The following is a 24,210-nucleotide window of genomic DNA, read 5'->3' on the forward strand; positions in this document are numbered from 1 at the left end:
CTTGCCAAATCACCACATGTTTTTACATGGCTTTATAGTAAGATAGAGGGGCAGATGTATTAAGCCTTTTGAAGTGATAAAGTGGAAAGTGATAATGCAGCAGCCAATCAGCTCCTGTCATTTTTCAAACCCAGCCAGTTAGCTGACAGTTGGAGTTGATTGGCTGGTGTGTTATTACTTTTACATTTTAGCACTTCTTCAGGCTTAATACATCTGAACCATATTTCTTTAAGGAATTCTAAGCTCTTATATAGTAATGGCAGTAATACTAAATTAACTAATTTTCTTGAAAATACCCTGCACCCTCACTGCTTTAGCAATTGCACATAATATAACTGTTATGCCTGCATCTGATAAGTATACTATATCTAAACATCCAAGTACTACCAGGTACAGTACTAAGGTCAGACACATTTACAATGCACACACATTAAATGACGATTAGCAGGTATATACTGAGTACTGTAGGTCATGGTTAGTAAATGCTTGTATAGTTTACCACTGTTAGCGGTGTTTAAAAGCCACACAATCAGACACTAGACATATATATATATATATATATATATATATATATATATATATATATATATATTTGCCCTTGAATTGATTTTCAGCTCCTCTCTATCTAAAACTCAATTAACAGCATTGCCTAATAAGCAATTATTTTGAGCACATTGGGCCTGATTCAGATGTTGTCACAACATCGATGTTGTCATAACGAATTGATTATAGATTGCATATGTATTGCGGGCTGTGTGTGCATGCGACAAAGTACCTGTGATGTATTGTATGCAATTACTGCATTGCGAATTGATCCGATGTTATCACATCAGCATCCTCAGAGGTGGATGGTGATAAATCTGCCCCTTAGCCACCAAGAGGAGATATTTCATGTGTTTATTCCATTCCCTAGTTCTGTGCAGATTCCTCCATTTGTGTAGTTACAGATGGATTTTCACCAAGGAACATTTGTTTATGGATGAGATTGAAGTAGAAGTGTGCACAAGCCGACATGGGTGGTGTACGGGCAATCCTAGCTAAACAGTGACTAGGAGCACTGATGTGCCAAGTTTTACAGAGGTCATACAAATTACACTTTTACAGTGCTAATTAAACATTCCATTTTTCAGAGTGAGATGATTGAAAGCAGAGAAATGAGCGGTGATGTCTGTGTGAGGGGACCATGTGCGATATTGAGGCAATTTTAATAGGCAGATATAGATATGTCATCTTATATTTAGCATTTTTGCTGTATATTTGCAATATCTTTTTCGCAGCACAGGTGCATACAACCAGACTTATGGTGCACTGGGGCCAAGCACGGAGCGATCTGTGCTTTATTCTTAAGCGATTTAGTCAGATCGTGTAGACGCTGGTTGCAGTGAACAACTTGTCCACTTCTCCATTCTTGGCTTAGCTTGATTTAGCAACCCTATTATCATTATTCTTGCAATCCCTTACAGTGTAAATGTACATGTTACACACGGCAAGATGCAGGGTGCAACTCAGTCATGTCAATCCTAGCGGTAAATCCAATCCTGCTACAATTGGCAGCACAACAATTTTCCTTCAAATATTTTGCCTCTATGAGGACAATTTGTACATTTTTAAATAAGTAGCATGTGAACCTTTTCTTTTCATTTTCATTGGAAGTGGAAAAATAGAATTTCACAATATATTAGGTGCCAGGTTAGTAGAATGAGTCCCAGTTACTGTATAGAATAAGAGGCAGTGTCCTTCAATGTGCTAAGATAGTGTATACATTGGGAGAACTCCCAGAGACAATGGAGTTTAACCCACCAAGCTCTGATGGGGCACCCCACTCTTCAGAATGTACAGCAGCATTTCAGTTACTGTTGTCTTACCATGTAGCTTGGCAGCAGCAGGGCTGCTGCTGAAATGCTGATCAGCTGTAGCCGGGGAGCCCTGCTTAAACATGCAATCCAGCCATTGTGCAGCTTTACCTCTCCCAAAGACGTTTTTCCTGTCACCTTTAACGCCGGACTGTTTGAGACCCAAGCCCCTATCAACTACTCCAGGCTGGTCCTGGCCCAGAAACGGAGCTCATCTAGCCCTCCAGCAGCCACAAATACCAGCTCGGAGCTTGCTGCCACCCATTCTCTGGCTCCCCATCCTGCTGGAAGTGCCTCCAGGGTGGGGGCAAAATCTGTTTGCCGGTGGGGGATTTGCGAGAACTCACCATATCCTATTTCATCCTATTAAAAACTACAATGGCTCCAGTGGCACCAATGTCCTTATTTAGTTACTAATAAAGGACATGGCTACAAGTAGAGCTGTACCAACTATGCTTCGCGATGGTATGGATCAATTATATTTCCCCTCCGCGTCCACTGGGATGGAAAAGTATGAACAAGTCCTTTTTTTTTAAAGAAAAGATTGTGAAATTTCTGTCACCCTTTTTAACATCGACCTTTTGTTTGCATTGACCTTTGGATCATGTTGACTTAATGCATGCCGACCTTTCTCATTTGTCAACATACTGCCTGACCTAGACACTGATGACATAACGAACGCATACCTTTCACGCTTCCCTCTATATTGTGTAGATTTAATTTAATTTACCAGTTTACTTTGTTTTTAGTTCAATGCTCTTCCCCTAACCAGTTTCCACATGCTTACCCATGTTCTGGTTATAATGTATCTTTTATTTTTTCTGTGCACTAGCTTCTCGCTCAGACTTGCTCATTGCGTAATACCCAAACCAAGTGTTAAGCGCTTAAGACACAAACCAACAACAATTTACATAAAAATATATAAATTTATTAAACAACATAAATTATACACATACATAAACCTCCCGGGGAGTATTAAGACGGGATGCGGTCATTTGGTCTACTGCATTATGGTAGAAAGTCATCAGGTCGAATCCATTAGGTCGACATGCTAAAAGGTCGACATGACTCTAGGTCGACATGGGAAAAGGTCGACATGATTCTAGTTCGAAAGGTCATTAGTTCGACAAGGTCATTAGTTCGACATTGTCTATGTCGACATTCACAAGGTCGACATGGAGTTTTTCATTGTTTTTTGAGCCAACATGTGCCGACAGGCGGTATTTCATGCCCTACCATCCACTAGGGCGTGGTGGGAGAATAAAATAGTGTGCCGAGCGTAGCGAGGCACCGTGCCCGACGCATAGCGAGTGCAGCGAGCGATGTGAGGGGATGCAGTGCACTTTAAACTGTGTCCATGTCGACTGTGTTGACATTCAGGTAAAAAAACAGTGAAAAACCCCATGTCGACCTTGTGAATGTCGACATAGACAATGTCGAACTAATGACCTTGTCGAACTAATGACCTGTCGAACTAATGACCTTTCGACCTAGAATCATGTCGACTTTTTTCCATGTCGACCTACAATCATGTCGACCTTTTAGCATGTCGACCTAATGGATTCGACCTAATGACTTTCTACCATAATGCAATAGACCAAATGATCCCAACCCGTCCAGGGCCTCCACAGACCTTAATCTGCGCCTGTAGCACCCAACACCCTATATTATTTTATTAAATCCAGTGACATTATTCAGTTGCTCCTTTAGAGACTGAAATTGAAACATACGGATCCACACCTAAGGAATACATTTATTCTGTGCATCCAAACTTTAATACATTATACTTCTCCACACTTATTCCAATACTGTGAGTGGATGAAGATATCTACATGTGGTAAGCAGCAGATTGATCTGTTTAATGAGCTAATATTTTATATCTAAATTCTCTTATATTGTTTTATCTATTAATATATATTTTGTTGTCTTAATGGGTTGGGATCATTTGGTCTATTGCATTATGGTAGAAAGTGATTAAGGTCTGTGGAGGCCCTGGACAACAAAAACTGTGGGGGGCCCCACTTCTCACACCCCCCCCCCCCCCCCCGCAGCACTAACCAGAGCAGTTATTCTCGATGCCCATCACAGTCGGAGCTGCTGCACGGGCACGGCCTCTTCATGGCGCCTGGGGTGATCAGGCCGGGAGAGCGGGGTAGGTCCCCCCCGGAGACAGTGTGAAAAGAGAGTAGGGCAGCGGGGAGATGCGGGCAGGGCCAGCGCCACCACTAGGCAGCTCTGGGCATTTGCCTAGGGCGCCGGCCACTGGAGGGCGGCACTTTGCAGCCTGGAAGCGGCAGCCGCTGTAGCCTGCAGCCCCCGTGGAGTCAGGTAAGCTTTGCACGCACCCGCGTCCCTCTCCCTCCGGGGTTTGTGGATGAATTAAGATGTTTCTGCTGCGAGGAGGAGGGGGGGATGTCAGGACTCGGGTCACAGCTGCCAATGCCGCCCGGGGGGGAGGAGGGCTGTCCGCCACCGCTGCAGCACTGCGGGGAGGAGGGGGTGTTGGGAGTAACTCCCCAGTGCTGCCCCCCCTCCCGTGGATCGTGGTAAACGGTGTCCGCACCCCCCCCCCGCCCAATGCCATGGAGCAGATCAGCGGCAGCCGCATCCACCCCCCCCTTTCCTGAAACTGCTGAGAGCGGGAGGGGAGCGGAGGGCAGCGGGTGCAGGGGATTTCGCCTGGGGCACGGACAGGGCTTGCACCGGCCCTGGATGCGGGGCTGGCAGGTGAGTGGGAGAACACGGCATCTATCCCCCAGCACTGCTGCATTGCTTCACACGCTGCAGCGGATGGGCAGTGGCGGGGTCCCTGCTAGCTCCCATCCGCTGTAGGGACCCTGCCGTTGACTGTTCAGCCACCGCCGGGACCCACTCCACACTGCCCGGACCCCACTCCAAGCTGCCCGGACACCAGGAGCGTGCTGCCTGGACCCCGCTGCCTGCCACCCACCTGGAGTGTGGGGGCCCCTGATGTGTGGGGGCCCCGGGGCGACCGCCCCTAATCACCCCTTGCTGGGTCCGCCACTGGGGTGCTAGCAGTGTACAATATTTTTCTCCACCAGTGAACACATCCATTCACGACTTGCCTGTGCTCAATAGCCTGCACCTCCTTGCTTTAACACTGAGGCTCACGCATCTGATTGATTGCTGCAGGTTGTGGTGACCTGGGTCCCTTATAGCTAGAGAAAAACAGTACCTTGTGTAATTTGGGGAAACTGTTTGGGGAAGACTGCTGCAGCTGTCCCGCGTGCTGACGCCAAGGTTGGATCTCTTAACATATACCCTTGTGCAAATTAATTGAGTGGCAATTTTTGTTTTTGATACTTTGGGGGAAATTTACCAATATGAATTTGTAAAATATAAGTGTATTCGTAGGCAGAAATACACCTATTTTTTACACATTTGTATTTTCGGGATTTACTATCCCAAAAATACAGCAATTCGTATTCCTAAAGATGGGACATTCGTATTTGTATTTACAAATACGAATGTCTACACCAGTGTTTTTCAACCACTGTGCCGTGGCACACTAGTGTGCCTTGAGCGGTTCTCAAGTGTGCCCCCAGATCTAGAGATGCCCAAACTAGTTTACAGCCACCACCAGTTCAAGTGTTATTTACTGGTCTCTTCTTTTCATTTAAAGGGCCAATGTATTTTATTTGGGTTACCTGTGGGGACCAGTGTGATTGTTTTTTATATGGTGGAGCAATAGGTTTGTTTTTTTCCTGTGGGGGCCAATGTGTTTTACCCTGTGGGGATCTCATGGTGTGCCTTGGCAATTTTAAAATCTTATTTAGTGTGCCGCAAGGTAAAAAGGTTGAAAATCACTGGTCTACACCATCGATAGAATACGACAGGAATCACCATTCAAAAGAATGGTGGTTCCTGATTTACTAAGCAGCCGTATTGAAAATACGGCTGCTAATTGGCGTGAAACAGCCACGAAAATACGACAGGAAAATACACCTTGATTGTCCTGTCGTATTTGGCTTTAGTCAGATCCGTGCAGGCTTTAGTGTAAAAAAAAAATGGAAAAGTAAATAAATAAATAAAAAAAACGGTGTGGTTCCCTCCCCCACAGCTGTAACCAGCACCAGGCTAACCGAGCCGGTAATTAAAAATCAAGGAACCCGACAAATAGGGGTTCCCCGATTTTTAACAACCAGCTCCAGGTCCGGGGCTGGTTCCCAAAATATGGGGGACAAAATGACTAGGGGTCCCCTGTATTTTAAGAACCAGCCCCAGGCCAAACCAGCCAGCAGGGTAATGCCACAGCCGGGGGGAGACTTTTTATACAAGTCCAAAGCATTAACCCTCTGACCAGTCAGCCTCGCCAGGGGCCCTGGGGGAGTGGGGACCCCCCAATAAAGGGGTCCCCCCCTCCAGGACTACTGCTGATCAAGCCTGAAGAACTTCCATGGAGGACCTGGGTGAGTTGGATTTCCTTCCACAGGTCCACCATGGATTTCTTCGGACCCGGACCGGACGCCGACATGAAGATCGACATGCTGAAGAATGACGACATGGATCCGGAACCAGGACAAGGCACTGGATCAAGACCCTGAGACCTACTGTACCTACGGGATCAAGATAGGTAAGTATCAGTATGTGTGTAATGTATGTATTAAACTTTTATTTTTCATTGTGTCAGTGTGTATTTATTTAACTATTTTTTTTACTGTGGAACTACAAGACCCAGCGGGCCCTTTAATGCCCCGCAGGCTGGGACTTGTGGTTCTCCAAGTCCCAGCTTGTGGGGGAGGCTTGCTGGGACTCATAGTTCCACAGTTTAAAACAATAGTTTATTCATCTATTTTTTACACTCAATCAGCTCGATGCCCACCGCCCAGGGGCATCGAGGACAGCACCAGGCTTCAGCCTGGTCAGGTAAGTCCTGGAGGGCGGGGACCCCTTTATTGGGGGGTCCCCACTTCCCCAGGGCCCCTGTCCAGGCTGACTGGTCAGAGGGTTAATGCTTTGGCCGGGGTACTTGTATAAAAAGTCTCCCCCCGGCTGTGGCATTACCCTGCTGGATTGTTTGGCCTGGGGCTGGTTCTTAAAATACGGGGGACCCCTAGTCATTTTGTCCCCCGTATTTTGGGAACCAGCCCCGGACCTGGAGCCTGGGGCTGGTTGTTAAAAATCGGGGAACCCCTATTTGTCGGGTTCCCTGATTTTTAATTACCGGCCCTGGCTATTTCAGCCTGGTGCTGGTGACGGCTGTGGGGGGGACCCCACGCTGTTTTTTTATTTTTTTTTCCTATTTTTTTTTTACACACTGCAGCCTGCACGGATCTGACTGATCCGTGCAGACTGCCTTCACTAATTCGTATTAGCGGCCGTATATATGGCCAGCTAATACGGATTACTACGACATCGGAGGGTTACAAAGCAGTCGTATATGACTGCTTTGTACATTCCCCTACGGAACACGACTGAAACAGTTGTATGCAGTTGTAGGGAAAATACTAATACGAAAAACTAGGTTTTTCATATTAGTAAATTTCCCCCTTTATTTCTTTCCATCTTACGAAAGATAATAATTTAACTTCTGAACTTATTTTATGGATGCTTTTGGACAGTTGTTTTTTTTTATATGGATTTGAAAGAAATGGAAATACAGGTTAGCTCATTTACAGTGCGCAGGCGACTTGGAATTGGATGGAAGGCTAGATGGCCAGTGAAAAAACAGCTGCTCACAAAAACTATGAAATAAAAATGTTACAAATGGGCTTAAAAATATAAATACTGGACCAAAGAAGACTGGCCGTAGGTTATCTTCAGGGATGAAATCCATTTCATTGTACAGGAACTGAGAAGTCAACATGTTTGAAGGTCAACTGGAGAGAAGATCAGTGATTGTCACATTAATCAGTGTTTGAAACGGCCAGAAAATAAAATATTTTGGGGATGCTTCATCTACTATGGTGTTGGGCAGAGCCGGCCTTAGGCATAGGCAAACTAGGCAGCATGCCTATATTCTGTGTGTGAGTGAGGCTGTATCTGCATATGAAATAGTGTAATCATGGAAATCACTGTAACATAGCATTCTTTATGCAGGTACAGCCACAGTCGCACAAAGAGTATAGGCATGCTGCATATCATTTGAATTATCGGAAGCTCCATGTGTGTGCTGGTCACATAACAATGCAAATAGGAGGAATTTTCAGCAAAAAAGGCACCCAACGTTAGCAGAACTGGCCAGGAGCTGCATGGCCTATTGAGTCAAGATGTATGAGGAAACATCTGTATCCAAGCAGAGGTCACAGTGTTAGCGGCTGTGCGAGTGCTGTCTGTGGGTGGGTTGGTTGTGCAATAGTGTTCGGCATATGTGTAAGGGGCATTATGTGTGTCATGTGTATAAAGGCATTAATAATGTGCGACATATGTATAACCGGCATTATGTGTGTCATGTGTATAATAAGGGCATTAATAATGTGCAACATATGTGTAAGGGGCATTATGTGTGTTATTATGTGTATGAAGGTTATTAATAAAGGTTGGCATAATGTGTAAGGGGCATTATGGTTATAAGGACATTAATAATGTGTGTCATGTGTAAGGGGCATTACTGTGTGGTATTATCAGGGGTGCCAAGAGAAAGGGGTAGAGGGTACAAATTACCCAGGCCAAAGTCTGATGGAAGGGCCCAGTGGGGCCCCCTCCCCTTAAGTGACAGCAGCAGCTGCAGCTCTTCTCCTCTGCCCAGCACACACTGCTTTGTGCTGGGTTGCAGTGTGGCCATGGAGGTGCTTAAAATACAATGTTTTCTCAGGATTTTTTTCTAAGGGTATAATGTGAATAATGTGAGGAGTAAGGTATTTAAGGTACTGCTGTGTGGCATAATTTGAATTGGGGGTACTATTGGGTGGCTATGCCTCTTCCCAGCAAGAACACACCCCTGTTTTGGCTGCGCACCGAATGTGTGCACTGTTTCTATTTAAAATATTGCGGGTAGGAGCACCAAAATGATGACTGCTATGATGAGGCTTGATGGTGCTGGGAAAGGGGAGCAGGGTCTGAGGTGGAACTAGTGGTGGTGCTAGGGGGCACCAGCCAAAATCTTGCCTAGGGCATCATTTAGGCTAGGGCCGGCTCTGGTGTTGGGAGCTTGAAGCCAGTTGATAATATGATTTTCTCAGCTGAGTGCATTGATATTCTTCAAAGCAAAGTGGTTTCAGAGCTGGAAAAAAAAACATTCTCAGATGGATCAGGCATTTTCCAACCGGATTTAGCCCCATGCAACACATCCAAAATGGTCAACAAGTTCATGGTTGGGCATAATATAAGGTTACTAGACTTGCCTGGGAACTAACCAGACATAAATCCCTTGAAAATCTGTTGTCTATTTGTAAGCATTGACAGAACAGGGATTAATGCCAGTCGCACAGGAGATATCAGTTTAAGTATGAATAGGTTAACCCTTTTTGTTCAATGTTTCTCTGTGAATTTTTCACATTGAGGCCAGTAAGGGTGTGCTACCATAAAACATTGGATACAAGCAGAAATTGGAAGAAAAAGAATGTCTGTTGTTCGTGCACCAAAGATTAAAGATACAATAAGATTTAACTTTTATTAGGAATTATTAAAAGATTGCGAAATAAAACACACAAATGTACAAATAGACACAGACTGGTGAAATAAAAAAGGATAAGAATTCTTGTTCAGTTGAGCTCCCGATATACTCTTATTGCAGATCCCCCAGTGTATATCCAGCAATGTCCATGGGGAAACCCCGTTGGTAATGCTGGAGTTCCCACAGTGTAAAGTTTGCTCTGTATGTTGCGAATGACCTGCTAGATATCTCCCATTTAGTCAATCTACCATGAGAGGGGATTTGATATCTATTGCAGGAATAATTTCAGAAGTAAAAAACGGCATCCTATGTGCGGTATTTTAACCTCTGGTGCAGAGTGCAGATAGTATTCTCCGTCACCCGCCCAAGGTCTAATAGTTGCCGTCTCAGACTTTTAGCCGTGGTTTTAAATATAGCTAGGCAGTGTCTAGGGATTATACCCGTGCGGCTTCTATTAAGTATGCCCGTGCAGGGCTTCTGAGATACAGGCTGCCTGTGTGCGGTGCGCTATCCAGCGCTAGACACCACACTTTCCGGCAGAGGGTTCCGTGTACAACATGATGTCCTGCAAGACCGCACATCAGTTGTGACTCCCGATACCCCCTCCCCACATACAAATGTATTTTGATTTATGTGTGATGCGCTGACGGGTCTCCGCTGTACACGGAACCCTCTGCCGGAAAGTGTGGTGTCTATCGCTGTATAGCGCACCGCACACAGGCAGCCTGTATCTCAGAAGCCCTGCACGGGCATACTTAATAGAAACCGCACGGGTATAATCCCTAGATGCTGACTAGCTATATTTAAAACCACGGCTAAAAGTCCGAGATGGCAACTATTAGACCTTGGGCGGGTGACGGAGAATACTATCTGCACTCTGCACCAGAGGTTAAAATACCGCACATAGGATGCCGTTTTTTACTTCTGAAATTATTCCTGCAATAGATATCAAATCCCCTCTCATGGTAGATTGACTAAATGGGAGATATCTAGCAGGTCATTCGCAACATACAGAGCAAACTTTACACTGTGGGTCCTCCAGCATTACCAACGGGGTTTCCCCGTGGACATTGCTGGATATACACTGGGGGATCAGCAATAACATATTGATTTGCTAATATAAATTAAGAGTATATCGGGTGCTCAACTGAACAAGGATTATCCTTTTTTATTTCACCAGTCTGTGTCTATTTGTACGTTTGTGTGTTTTATTTCGCAATCTTTTAATAATTCGTAATAAAAGTTAAATCTTATTGTATCTTTAATCTTTGGTGCACCAACAACAGACATTCTTTTTCTTCCAATTTCTATTTGTAAGCATTGCCTTAGAGGAAAAGACTGTACGACGAAAGTGAAGATGATTGATGCACTGATTGAAGTGTGGTACCATGACCCTAAAATCACCAATGACGGTTCCAATTTGGTGGATTCTATGCCAAACCATGTAAAAATGCTTTTGAAAATCAAAGGAGGTCATACAAACTACTACAATGTTGTTTGCAATAAAATCCAAGTTCAAAATCAAAATAATGTCCTTCTCGTTGCTCGTTTCAATTAATTTGCATGAGGGTGTACAGTGCCCATGTCCTGGGAGCCCTCAGGTATGGTCCTGCTTGTGGCTTACTGCTCGTTGCCGTTGGGCGTGGTGATGTTTGCAGCTGTCAATATGCTCTGGGGTAGAGGTGCGCAGATAGTCGGTTTTCTGATGGTAAACCAATTCTTAGGACGCGTTTCACCAAGCTCAGGATGGCTTTTTCAAACAGGAATGCCTGTTTGAGGAATGCTCATTACTGACTCTGCTTTCAGCACCCCCTTCCACATCATTTTACAACCAAACCCCCAACCAGCCTATACCCCTAACTTACCTGGATGTTTCCCAAACTCTATTTACTTTAAAGCTTGGTATTGGAAGCTTGCTTCTTGTTCCAGTGCTTTTCAGTGTTTAGAACATACGCACGGTGAGAAATGCTCTACTTTTCTATTCGATTTTGGTTATAGAAGCAAAATCGAACAGAAAATTGAATGGGCATCGAATGGTTTTTCTGCATTTGATGCAGATTCAATCCCAATGCGCACTCCCATGTCGTGTAAATCTAATAGAAAAATAGTCTTGTCAGCCAAGACTATATAGTGGAAATCTAATAGTAGATAGTGCAAATCTAATGTGTTCACTGCAGCATTCGATTCAATGTCCATCTCCTGCCTGAAGCCAGTGTTGATCTTATAGCAAATCTAATAGCAAATTGAATTGAATGGCACATCGAATAAAAACTAGAATAGAAAATAGTGGCAATCGAAAAGGAGTAGAAAAAACCTTGAGCAGGTCGATTAGTCCATATCTAATAGAAATCGATTAAAAAACAGAATCGAACTGTATGTACGCACCTTAACGATTGTTGTGTTTGTTAATATGTGCCAATGAACAACTGAACCAGAATATATACAGTACTAATGAAATTAAATAACATGATATTTTTAAGATAAAAAAATTGGTCTTTTTATTTGTTTAATAGGATTTTTAGCCAGCATCCAATGGTGAATGATGACCTCCCAAACCGCATTATTGCTGGCACTGTAGTTGTGAAGTCTAATGTGGCAAAGTTTACAGAGACTGATGCCATTTTTGATGATGCTACAGTGGAAAAGGACATTGATGTTGTTATATTCGCAACCGGATACTCATTCAGCTTTCCTTTCTGTGAAGAGCTTAAAGTTCAAAACAACCAGATTTCTTTATATAAATACACTTTCCTACCAGAGCTGGAGAAACAGACATTAGCTGTCATTGGTTTGATACAACCACTTGGTGCCATCATGCCGATCTCAGAACTTCAATGTCGACTAGCCACAAGTGTCTTTAATGGTAAGAAACACCTGAGGACAAACACCACAGTTAAAACAGCAACATTTCAAAACATAAAATAGAAGTAGGAAATGTTTCAAACCTTAAGATAATGTGAAGTAGCCCATAGCAATAAAATAGTTTTAGGTAAGATTTATCATGTACATTCTATAAAATGTCTCCCACATAGGTTGTACAAGCCTCTACAGTTCTTAACGTGTAAAACATTGTCATTTTCTGTAATTTTAACAAATTAACAAACTTTGGGAGCTGCTGACCAGAGCCATAACTATGTGTTCAGGCACCTGGCCTCAAGTTGGCACCATCAATGCATGGTGCCATTGTACTTCACTTACTGTATACCCCTTTCACACCAGCCTAAATTCCTGGGTTGAGTCCGGGAACAACCCGGTACTACCGCTGGTGTGAAAGGTACCCGGGACAAATTACCGTTCTACTTTGCCGGCAATCCAACCCTGCTAGGTAGCAGGGTTGTTCCCGGGTTCAACCTGGGGACCTGGCTGGTGTGAATGGGGTAGGGTATACTTACCCGGGTTGCCGGTCCTCGGTGTGCTGTTCGGCCGGGAGTCCATGCAGGTGGCGGGCGCAAATGACGGGACAGTGGATGATGGTGATGCAGCTCTCCGGCGGCAGTGAGGGCGCCGGAGAGCTGCTTCATCTTCATCCACCGCCTGTCCTGTCATTTGCGCTGCCGCCTGTGTGGATCCCTGGCCTGCGCGGAGGACCAGCAACCGGGGTGAGTATTCTTACCACCTCCTGCCCACCTCCGCCGCCATCCCACTGACTGCCCGACGCCATCCCGCCTACTGTCCACCTCCATCCCACCTCCTGACGGCCTCCTTCCCGTCCCCTTCACACACCAGAAAATGTAGGGACTTTTCTGGTGTGAAAGGGTCCCAACCCGGGAATGTCCCTGCTTGTCCCCGGAATGTAATTCTCGGGTTTGTCCCTGCATTTCTGGTGTGAAAGGGGTATTACATGGACAGCTGTCTCTTCACTGCTCAATGTGTGTTTGGGATCTACCATCTGTTTCCTGTTCCTAGCAGTCCCGTCCCCTCAATGTGACAACATGACCTCACCTGCAGGAGGAAGTACCAGCCCAGGACAAAATTGGGTACTTGTGTAGTATCACGGCTCCCACGATGGGCATCGTGCAGGGAAAAATCGCATTGCATCGAATCGCATCGCATGCGATCGCATGTGAAGGTACAGTATCCGCGTCCACTTGCCACGCTTCGGGCTCGGTGGCTCGCTGCGCTCGCCACACTTTCTATTCTCAACTCCACGCCGACGTGGATAGTGGGGATATGAAAAGGTCGTAGGACGCGTACCGCCACCCCACGCGGCCTCGCTGCGCTCGCCACGCTTCGGGTTGGTGTTGATAGTGGGGGTGGTACAGTGTGAAAATGACATTTGGGGTGCATTTTACATGATTTCAACTCATGTCCATAATTTCAGTGAAAAATGACATCGCGATGTGATGCGATTTTTATCAAAAATGCATAAAAACACGGTAAAATCGCATCGCATGCCATCACATGCCACTACATATGGCATGCGATGGGAGCCGTGATACTACACAAGTACCCAAAATTGTATCACTAGGGGGTGGGGGGGGGGGGGGGAAACTGCATTAGGTGGTACCAAAGTAGCAGTGTTGCAGTGATGCACACTGTGTCGGGAGAAGCTAGATGCTGCCCAGAAGCTCCTGTAGTGTGCTGGGCAAGTCCCGAGCATGACAAGAACAAGGGGCGTGACACAGAGTCATGCATGAAAAATCTGTGATGGACATGAGGCAATGCCTCATTTGTGAGTCCACACTGATTGACACAAACCCTAGTGATGCGATTGCCATGGCCAGTGGTGTCGACAGAGGAAGGCACATTGGGGCCCCCATTACCTGGCAGTAGCAGCTGAATCAGCTATTCTCAAACCAGCACATGCCCAAAATTAGACCACACCCCCTGAAAATTACCTGGGCTCGGCCAGGCTCTTTAATGCCCTGGCCATGACACATCATCACTTTGCAACAATAGGTGCAGATTACTTACATATGGGATGTGATATCATCAACATAGTACATAAAAACGATTTAAGGTCTTATTAAGTCATAGTTACCTATACTCCTGCATTCTGCAGGAGACTCCCTGAATAAGCAGCAATCTCCCTCTCTCCCTCATTAGTCTAGCAATCTCCCTCATGTCACCTAGCCCACATTACACTGTTACATTTTGAGGGCGGAAAAGGAATGAGAGACAGATACATTGACATTGAATCATCAGCGCCATTTCCCAGCAATTTACCAAATATAGTATCTCTTACTAACTGCTTTGAGGCTCATCTACATTTGGATATAAGTCATTTTAAAAGATTCCTCTCAGATGTAGCAGTACACACCCACGCTTCTAGGTGCCATGTTCACAATGTCTTTTCCCAATCTCTCCATATATGGAACTAGACACGCCCTTTGGGTGGAGCATGACACGCCCCCTCAATGGGGCCCTGTGCAAAATTACCTCCCTGAAACTAGTTTTCAAAAGTAGGCAAGTATGTTTTAAGTTAATTACCGAAGGCTTTTTTTTTTGCCTAAGATTGTATACAAGGTGATGAAAGTGGGACTTGTATAGTGCACACCTTGAGAATAACAGCATGCTTTCATTATGTAGAGTAAAAGTATTTGCTAAATAAATTTGATTGCTTAATATGGCAATAAAATGATGTATTAAACTATTCTTAAAATCCCTTGTGTTTAAGGAAATACGAAGCTGCCCACTGCAAGTGCGATGAAGGATAACATTCTTAAAAAGAAAGAAGAGATGCAAAATCGGTAACTTTTTATTACTGTTTTAGATATTAGATGTAAGTAACCTATACTGGTAGTAAATGGGCCTAACAAGATGCACTACTGTAGTGGCCACCCAGAAATTTACCTAAAGGCTCATTTTAAAAGGGATATGGATGATAGGTCGGCAGTGTCTAGGTCGACACCATATAATCAACACAGACAAAAGGCCGACTTGGCAATGGTTGATAAATGAAAAGGAGACCTGCAGCCAGATGAGAGACCTGGGATCAATGTTCCCTCTAATTTTACCAAGGCTGTGTGCGGCAAAAGATTTTGGCTGTGCAACTTTGGAAGGAAATTTAAATTTTTGTGCGTCACATATAGGCCCTTATTCTGATCGGTGCGGATATTCCCGCATTCTTACGGTGCGGTCCGCACGCCACGGTGTTTTGCCGCGTGCGGCCATCGTCCGTAGAAACGCCCACGTGTCCTCCGCATTCGGACGGACTCACTCTTTAAGAACAGGGCGTGTTTACGGACGACATACAAACCATGCGTGTGCGGGAGAAACACTCAGATTCGGCACGGTATTACAGAGTATTACAGAGTATGCTCGGGAATACCGCATCCGAACGGGAGCCAAGCGGTGCTACCGCACGTAAGCGGAGTATTTACGCCAAACAACCCACTATGAAGTATCTTCTGCTATACATCACATGACCCACTTATTCAATTACCTATCCTCATAAAAAACTGCTTATTTGGAATTGGAATCAATTAGATTCCAATATATCCTTACAAGCATGCCTAACACATGCATTGCACACATTAACCCTTACAGCAATTGAAGCAGCAATGGTTTCAATTAAAGCACTGACAAGCGTCCTATTAGTGAGTAATGAGTAAAGGAGTAGATTCTATTGGGTTCAGGTGTTAATGGTTGTAGTCATTAGGCGTACGTTCGCCTACCGCATGAACGAGTGGTGTACGCAAAGCAATAGTACACTTGTGGACACCGCACATTTCTGCCCTTTTTGATCGCGTGCATTCGGAGTGGTTTCCGAATGTACGCCCCCCAACATAAGTGTACTCCCCCGTGTCCGCCCATGTTTCCGCCCCGTTTTGCCCACTTTGAAACTACGCCCATGTGCCATTCCGCATGACGCCCATAATACGCCCATATTTCCCGACTGATTGCGGGCAACAGTTTTGGACGGGATTTTGCCGAACTGGTACGGAGTCTAGGCGTGGCACATGCGCGTTGCGTTCTCCACGCATGCGCAGACGGCGAAAAGACGCGATCCGTAAGAATGCGGTAAAGTCCGCGTCAATCAGAATAAGGGCCATATAACTGGAAAATGATGTTCAGCATTTGTGTTAACTTTACTTCAAAATTATATTAAACATTTGAACATTCAAAACACAGCACACAATGCATTTAATGGGTGAAACGCACATTAATTGAGTCCACAACTGCAAAAACGGACCACTGCTGCTTTGTGCACTCTGTTGTAATGTGTGTGTGCACACTCGTCAAGTTGTGTGCGCGCGCACAGCTTAGAGGGAACACTGCCTGGGATACCCGGTGCCATGCAGGGGACCCAGCGCTGCATCTCCTCCCAGCAGTGCAGCTCCTCCCAACAGCTCCCACCATGGTCTTTTGAGAGACAGCGCATGCAGATGAGGGGGTGCCTGTGTGCACTTAGTATATACAAAAAAAAAATAGGGGTTTCATGTGCTCAGGGGATGACGCAAAATAAAGGTGAAAAACCTCATGTAGACCTTTTCATGTGTTATCCTTATCTGTGCTAGCCTTGTGCTTGTGTTAACCTTGTGCATGTTGACCTTTTGGGGTCGACCTCAACACTGTTGACCTAATTACGGTTGACCCTATGATCCACACTAATTTTAAAAGCTTATCACTGCGTATAATTGGGCCCATGCAGAGTTCAATGCATCGGCTGCTTTTGCTCTCTTTTTGTGGATATTCCCCCAAATGCATGTTGTGGCCAAACTGCCTGCATCTATATGCTTGGTTTCCTGGCTGCCATCATCAATGTGCAACTGCACCAGCCCTATCCTTGTTACACAATATACATCTGAATGTGGGAGATACTGTATGTACAGAAGATTCTGCATGGCCCACAATTCTACCCTAATGCGCTTGACGCAACCTCATTAAATTTAGCGTAATTGTAAACACTCTGTTACCTCACAGTTACGCCCCTACATCCACAAGTAGAGAGGTGACTGAATTGTCTGTGGTTGTGTAGACTCGGATCCGGAGCAGGAACAGAGCAGTGGACATTACATGCAAGCTAGGCCCACAGAGCTTACCACAGACCCAATATAACTAAGATTCCTCCACAATAGTCTAAGTTAAAGAAAGATTTCTGTTGAAGGACACTGGAGAAGAAGGGAAACAGAAACACTTTAATTATATATTTTTTTGTCCAATGTGACAAAATAATGTAACATAAAAGTGGTCCAGCCAATGTACTACTTAGACAGTTAAATTTGTAGGTGGCCCCATATGGTTGACATGACATGCAATAGGTTAACATATATAAAATGGTGGCAAGTCGACTGTGTCTAAGGTCAACAGGTACAAAATGTCAAAAGACAAAGAAAAAGCACTCTCTTTGTTTTGGTGGTTTTTCCTTTGTCTTATTTCACTTCTAATTACTCTCAGGGTTGCATGTCCACACTAATCATCAGACTTTTCCCACATATTCTTCCATTGTATACTCAGATGATACAATATTGGTGGTGCTGGTGCACAGTTATCCCTTCCCCTTCCACTATCCCTCCATACAAATAGGTACTAAATGTCAACAACTATAAAAGTTTGACATGGCAATGGTTGACAAACATATGGTCTACGCAAGTTTTTTCTATTTCTTTTGACTCAATTTACCATACACTTGGGCTACGATTTGGAATAGTATATTGTCCCGAGCACAGTGGTAGCAGAGGGAGGAGCCTTGCCCAAAAGCTTGGCGAGCAAGCCCGTGTGGGTACATGCTTACACTAATTGTGGTCACAGGTGATGAAGCATACAAAATAAAACAAAACAAAAAAACTAGTGGTGGGCAACAATTAAATTTTTTAATTAATCGCATTAAATTTTTGTGATTAACTGCGATTAATCACATTGGGCCTTATTCAGATCTGAGCTCAGTACAAATTTGTTTGGAAAATGGGCAAAACCATGTGCAATGCAGGTGGAGCAGATGTAACATGTGCAGAGAGAGTTAGATTTGTCAGTTATTTTGTTTCTGTGCAGGGTAAATACTGGCTGCATTATTTTGACACTGCAATTTAGATTTCAGTTTCAGCACACCCCACCCAAATTTAACTCTCTTTGCACAGGTTACATCTGATCCTCCTGCAGTGCACATGGTTTTGCCCATTTTTCGAACAAATTTGTACTGAGCTCAGATCTGAGCCCATTGTTAGGCACATAAGTGTTGCTTACCTACAATCTTGTTGCCAGCGGTTCCATGCTCGTTGCCAGGGGGAGTATATGTGTGCTGTCATATGGGGTTAAATGCTCGTTTCCGGGGGGGGGGGGGAATATATGCTTGCTGCCAAAGGAGGTTAAATGCTTGTTGCCCATGGGGGATAAATCTTAATTCGGGGGGGGGGGGGGGGGGGGGGGGTTTGCGCAGTGGAAGCGCAGATTCTCTGACAGCATAAGAGACCCAGTGTGCCTCGAAGGATGGCCGCCGCAGCAAAGGAGACAGCCGCTAGAGGTGAAGGTTTACTTCTACCGTGTCTTCTCAGTGGCGGCGGCCATTTATTGAGAGGTGCAGGGTCTCTGTATTGCTGTCAGAGACTCGGCAGCTATGTGACACCGTGTAGGTGTCAGAACGGTCATTACCACTGACCGTTTATTCATTGCCCTGCACATTGGTGCACCACATTAAAGCAGCACCGATCATAACAAGGGAGCATGAAGACTGTATCACCTTGCACACACCACATCTGTATTACATGGGGGGGTGCATTGTCAGTACACATAATGTGTGCTTATACCGCTCCCTTAACCCTCACCATATCTCCAGGTCGTACATCTACCCCTCAGAAGGGGTCTGCATTCTGCTGTCGATATTCTGAATTCGGCTTTTTATACTACGCCCACTCTCCACCACACCGGCAGCCAGATAATCACAAGTGCATTTTCTTTATTGCATTTCTTATCAAATCAAACACGTGATTTATTGGTAGTCTTTATTTCTCTATGTATTTCCTTACTTTGTCTTTCCATCCATGAAACATTATTTCGCCCTGTACCATTGCAATTATTGCGGATCTCCCAGGATCCTCTCCGTTCATTCTTTTTTAACTGTATAATGGGGTGGCAATTTTTTTTAATACAATGACACAACTCACAACGTACAGTAATAATTGTTGTAACACACTTTATTGTATGCTAAAGGCATGACTAAACTCGATGCCTCCCAATAAATTTGCTTTCCACTTATCGATCTTCTCCCTTTATTTCAGCTATGTGTGCAGTCAGCGTCACACTATACAAGTGGATTACGTGGAATTCATGGATGAACTGGCTGAGTTGTTAGGTGTAAAACCCGACTTGTTGAATCTCTTTCTTTCTGATCCTAAGCTTGCCTGGAATATATGTTTTGGGCCTTGTACACCTTATCAATATCGTCTAATCGGAACTGGGAAGTGGATCAAAGCTAGGAAGGCCATACTAACTCAATGGGACCGAGCTCTGAAACCCATGAAGACTCGCTATGTAGAACAAAATTCCGGATTTTCTTTTGAGCACTTGGTCCTAGGGATAATAGTGCTTCTGTTTGCAGTATATCTTTTCTACTGATTAGCAATATAGAATGTAGTTCTTTCTACTGTAGTCTAAAAATGAAAAGAGGTGATGTCACCCACAGCAACCGGTCTATCATATTCTAGGATGCAATAGAGAAATGATACTGAGAATCATTAGATGCCGTTGGCAACATCAACTCTTTTTGTATTTTAAAAAGCTTTATTAAATGTACCCATGAGTGACACTGAATAATTTCACTATACCCCTCTGTCTAGTTGTAAAGTAGTGGTTGGTCTATCCGTAGTCCTACAAATTAATAAGACACTGATAATAACTATAAATAATCAGGGGCAATTTTAAATGCACAGCTTTAATATTTTAAATGATTGGTAATAATGATAAACACAATACTAACCACACAAACACAATACTAACTCCTCTAAGCCAAACATCCACTTTTAAGGCCCACATTATTACTACATATCCAAGGGAATGAAACCAACACAGTTTGATGTGAAGCATCTGTGTGTGGATTAGCTCACAGACAATATCTAGGTAGACAGTCAGTAGTTTGATGCCAAAATATGGACATGCAATAGGATACCTTTGGTGTCGACCTATTGACTGTCTGCTGTACCTAGACATTGTCTATGAGCCATCGTATACTGAGGTTTCCATACAGTACAGAACTAGCCTTACTTCCAGCTTCCTAATGCTCTGTTCTGGAATATGGCTCACTTCTCTAATCATCTTATTGGCATAAGATGTGGGCTCATACAAAACCAATACAAATTGAATGCATTGTAAATAGGGCCATAAGTTGATATGTGCCAGTGGTGCCATTTGGGGGCTGGGAGGGGGAAGTTCAGTGCTCCATGTCCCCCTTCTTTTATGGGAGTGCCAAGGCCAGGGTCTTCATGTTTTGCTGGAGATTTCCTGGCCCCAGTGATGGATTTGTGATGACAAATCTACATAACCCCATGGTTTTTGGCTTTGCAGGTGACCCATGATGTGTTCTCCGACACAGCAGTGGGACACACACACATGCAGCGGGCATCTACTTATATCAGGTGCCTCCTGCTGCATTACCATGTCTGTGCATTGATGCTGCTTCCATGTAAGAAGCAGTGATGTTCTTTCCAACCACATCTGATTCACCACCATGAACTCTAATTCCTGCATTTTTAACCTTTTTGGTCTGTTCCATATCCAGTGAGGTGATGGATGTGGGAGAAAGATTGGTTGTATGTAATGGAGTGCAGAGGTACAATACTGCAGCAGGGAACCTCAGACCAATCACTTACCTTCATAGTTCAATAAAAATAAACTTTTTTTTTGTTAATTGGTTCTTTAAAAGGGTTTATCATTATTATATTACTAGTCATTTATATAGCACACAGATATTCTGCAGCACTTAGCAGAGAATATTTAGTGATTCACATCAGTCCTGCCCAAGTGGAGCTTACAATCTAAGTTCCTTACAGTACCACATGCACACATACAACTGGATTACATGGAGGAAACCCATTAAAACATGGGGAGAATATACAAACTGCACACAGTTTAGGCCATGTTGGGAACTGAAACCAAAACCTCATGGCTGTGAGACAGTAATGCTATCCATTACGCCATCCATGCTGCTCATTTGATTCAATAAACACTTTTATTCTAAAGTGCATCCGGTTTCTTACTTTTACAGTGTTCCCATGCAGATTGCCGGTGATGCAGGTGTAGGGGGCACCATAGAGATGTCTCAGATCTGCGAGCACTGAAGAAATCATTCGATAGTCGCCGACCATCAAATGATTTCTCCCCCCGCACCCAAGGCTGCAAATGGATAATTATGCAAATTGTCCATTTGCATGCCTGCATGGGTTCGCATGCCTGCGTGGCATGCGTCGGTTCACATGCCTGTGTGGGCAGCCTTGCGAATCAACCAGAATAAGGGCCAGTATGTTTGAGCTTGATGAAATGTATTGGAATATCTTGGTAGTGATGGAACAAATCTAACAAAAGTGCAGCCTAGCTTAATAATTGTAGTCCATGTGTATATCGTCCATGAGATATAGTGGCAAACAATCAGCTCCTATCTGTTATTTTTCAAACACAGCCAGTAAAATATTAGGCAGAATCTGATTGGCTAGTAGTTCATCGCCCTTTATATGTACCCCCATCCCCCCTAAATACCTTGATTCATGTGTACAACTAGAACTGTGGCTTTGTCATATATGTGATTGAATTAAGTGTAACATGATTAAGTCACAACTGTTTATTATGTTAATTGATTTTGTATATATTGAGGAGGTTCTTGGCTAGAAATTCTTCAATATACTGTACTATTCCTGTAGTGGTCTGAATTATTAGACATAGAATCTACTGATTACTCAATTTTTCATTAACTTCGTACTGATGAGCCGAAGAGCTGCAGTGTGAGATGTACCACAGGAATTGTCCAAATGAACCTTAATACAATATAAATGCTAAAAACTATTTTATAATTTTGTATGACATATATATTTTTATGACTTTATGTAAAAAGCTCTTCAGTTTTTTAATAATTAATTTATTCTGTGAAACAATAAAATTCTTAATTCAAAAATAATTATTTCTGATTTCTATTAAAGTTTCAGACGTGTTTTATTTCAGTGACATCAGGTGATGTGTGACCAAGGCAAATAATACCAGCAGGAGGACACATCTATTCCCAAATCATAGTTACATAGAGACTGATGCAGATCAGACAATCATTTGTGAATTGCATGTTGCTTGTTTTCACATTGCGTATACTCTGGTGCCAAGCATAGGCAAGTAGGGGGATACTGACTTGTATACATTTCCACTTGTGGCTGGAGATTTATATCTAGGACTTTATAGCAATTAGGCATTCTTACATAGGCAACTTTAAGAAGTGGTGGGCTGGGCCTGGGGTGTCTCCATTGAACTTCATAGGAGGCAGGTAGAGAATGCTCACTGGCTGCTCTGATTGCGAGTTACACACAAACATAGTTACCAGGCAGCATTCTGTATCTGTATTTTTTTCCAAACTATGGAGGTTATTCTGGTTGGTGCATAAAGGTCCGAATTCTTTCGGAGCGGTCCGCACGCCACGCTGTGCGGACATGGTACGAAGAAACGCCCACCGGTCCTCCGCATTCGGACGGACTCACACTTTAAGAAGAGGGCGTGTTTACGGACGACATCCAAACCTTGCGTGTGCGGTGGACACACACATATTCTGCACGGTCTTACAGCGTCTGCACGGTCTTACTGCATCAGAACGGACGGGAACCTGGCCGTACGCACCGATGCGGTGTATTTCCGCAAAACATACTACTATCATCGGAACTCATACATCACACACATGACACACTTATGCAATTAGGCTACCTCATTAAAAAGGGATTGTTTTTAATGGTCATCTATTAATTCTCAAATTGATAATTAAACACTTTACTACCACTTTAGATGAACCCTTACATCATGCAAAAATCAAAACATTCTTTCTTGCCCCTTTATGCCCATGTGTTATGTATGCATATTACATCATAAATTATTCTTCAAATGCAAACACACACATACACATCAACACACTATGTACATCTTTACATTACCCTTCACTTTCAAGCACTTGTATGCAATAAACCCATCCATATACTGTATATACCTTTTGCACCTTACATAAATAAACATCACTATTTATACCTATACTGTAAAATTATACAAAAAAACACAGACCACTTCTAACTTTCATAGAAACATTTATTTAAATACAACATAACAATAATAATAAAAATTAAAGCAGCAGGTCACAGAGGTCCTGCACATCCGCTGCCAGGATGAGCAGGTGCTGGCACAGCCTTAGGAGGGCCCCTCGCACACCCTCGCCTTCTTCCCTCTGGTCATCTGTGGGCATGTTAAAGGGGGTTCAACATTAAAGTATGCTATTCAGGTTGACATTGCACATTGTGATACCTACATTCAATCCTAACTACCTACAGCATGATAAATCATACATATCCACAATTAAATAGCCAATAGTGTTTCAAATTCAAATAAATACGATGATGGTGACACACACACACACAGTGGCTTACACTACAGAATATGGTACTTATAACATTGTCAATGTATGTATCAAAATCGCAACAACACTTGAGCCTCACTCACACTTGTCCTGCCTTAACACTAACCAATGTACTAGAAAGCTACATCCACTAGAACTTGTCACATTTTGCCATACATATAAACCTGCATGTCACTGCTTTAATGTGATACCACATTAAAAGGCTAGGCTAGTCCCTCTACCCCTTACTTCATGAATCATTGTCACATTGCCAGATA

At 43.8% G+C, this 24,210-nt stretch overlaps 1 protein-coding gene across 2 annotated transcripts in view; it reads left to right on the forward strand.

Moving 5' to 3' along the window:
- The window catches only part of LOC146026369 (flavin-containing monooxygenase 5-like), a 58,321-nt gene extending 35,885 nt beyond the window's left edge, over window positions 1–22,436 (forward strand). For both annotated transcript variants that reach the window (XM_083156985.1, XM_083156984.1), the window contains exons 7-9: window positions 11,943–12,292; window positions 15,047–15,119; window positions 19,587–22,436. In XM_083156985.1, coding sequence (XP_083013111.1) covers window positions 11,943–12,292; window positions 15,047–15,119; window positions 19,587–19,923 — 760 coding nt within the window. In that variant the 3' untranslated portion in view covers window positions 19,924–22,436. The remainder of the gene's footprint in view (window positions 1–11,942; window positions 12,293–15,046; window positions 15,120–19,586) is intronic.
- The last annotated feature ends 1,774 nt before the right edge of the window (window positions 22,437–24,210 follow it).

Source organism: Crinia signifera, chromosome 8 (genome assembly GCF_055691185.1).
Source record: "Crinia signifera chromosome 8, ASM5569118v1, whole genome shotgun sequence".
Classification (NCBI taxonomy): Eukaryota; Metazoa; Chordata; class Amphibia; order Anura; family Myobatrachidae; genus Crinia; species Crinia signifera.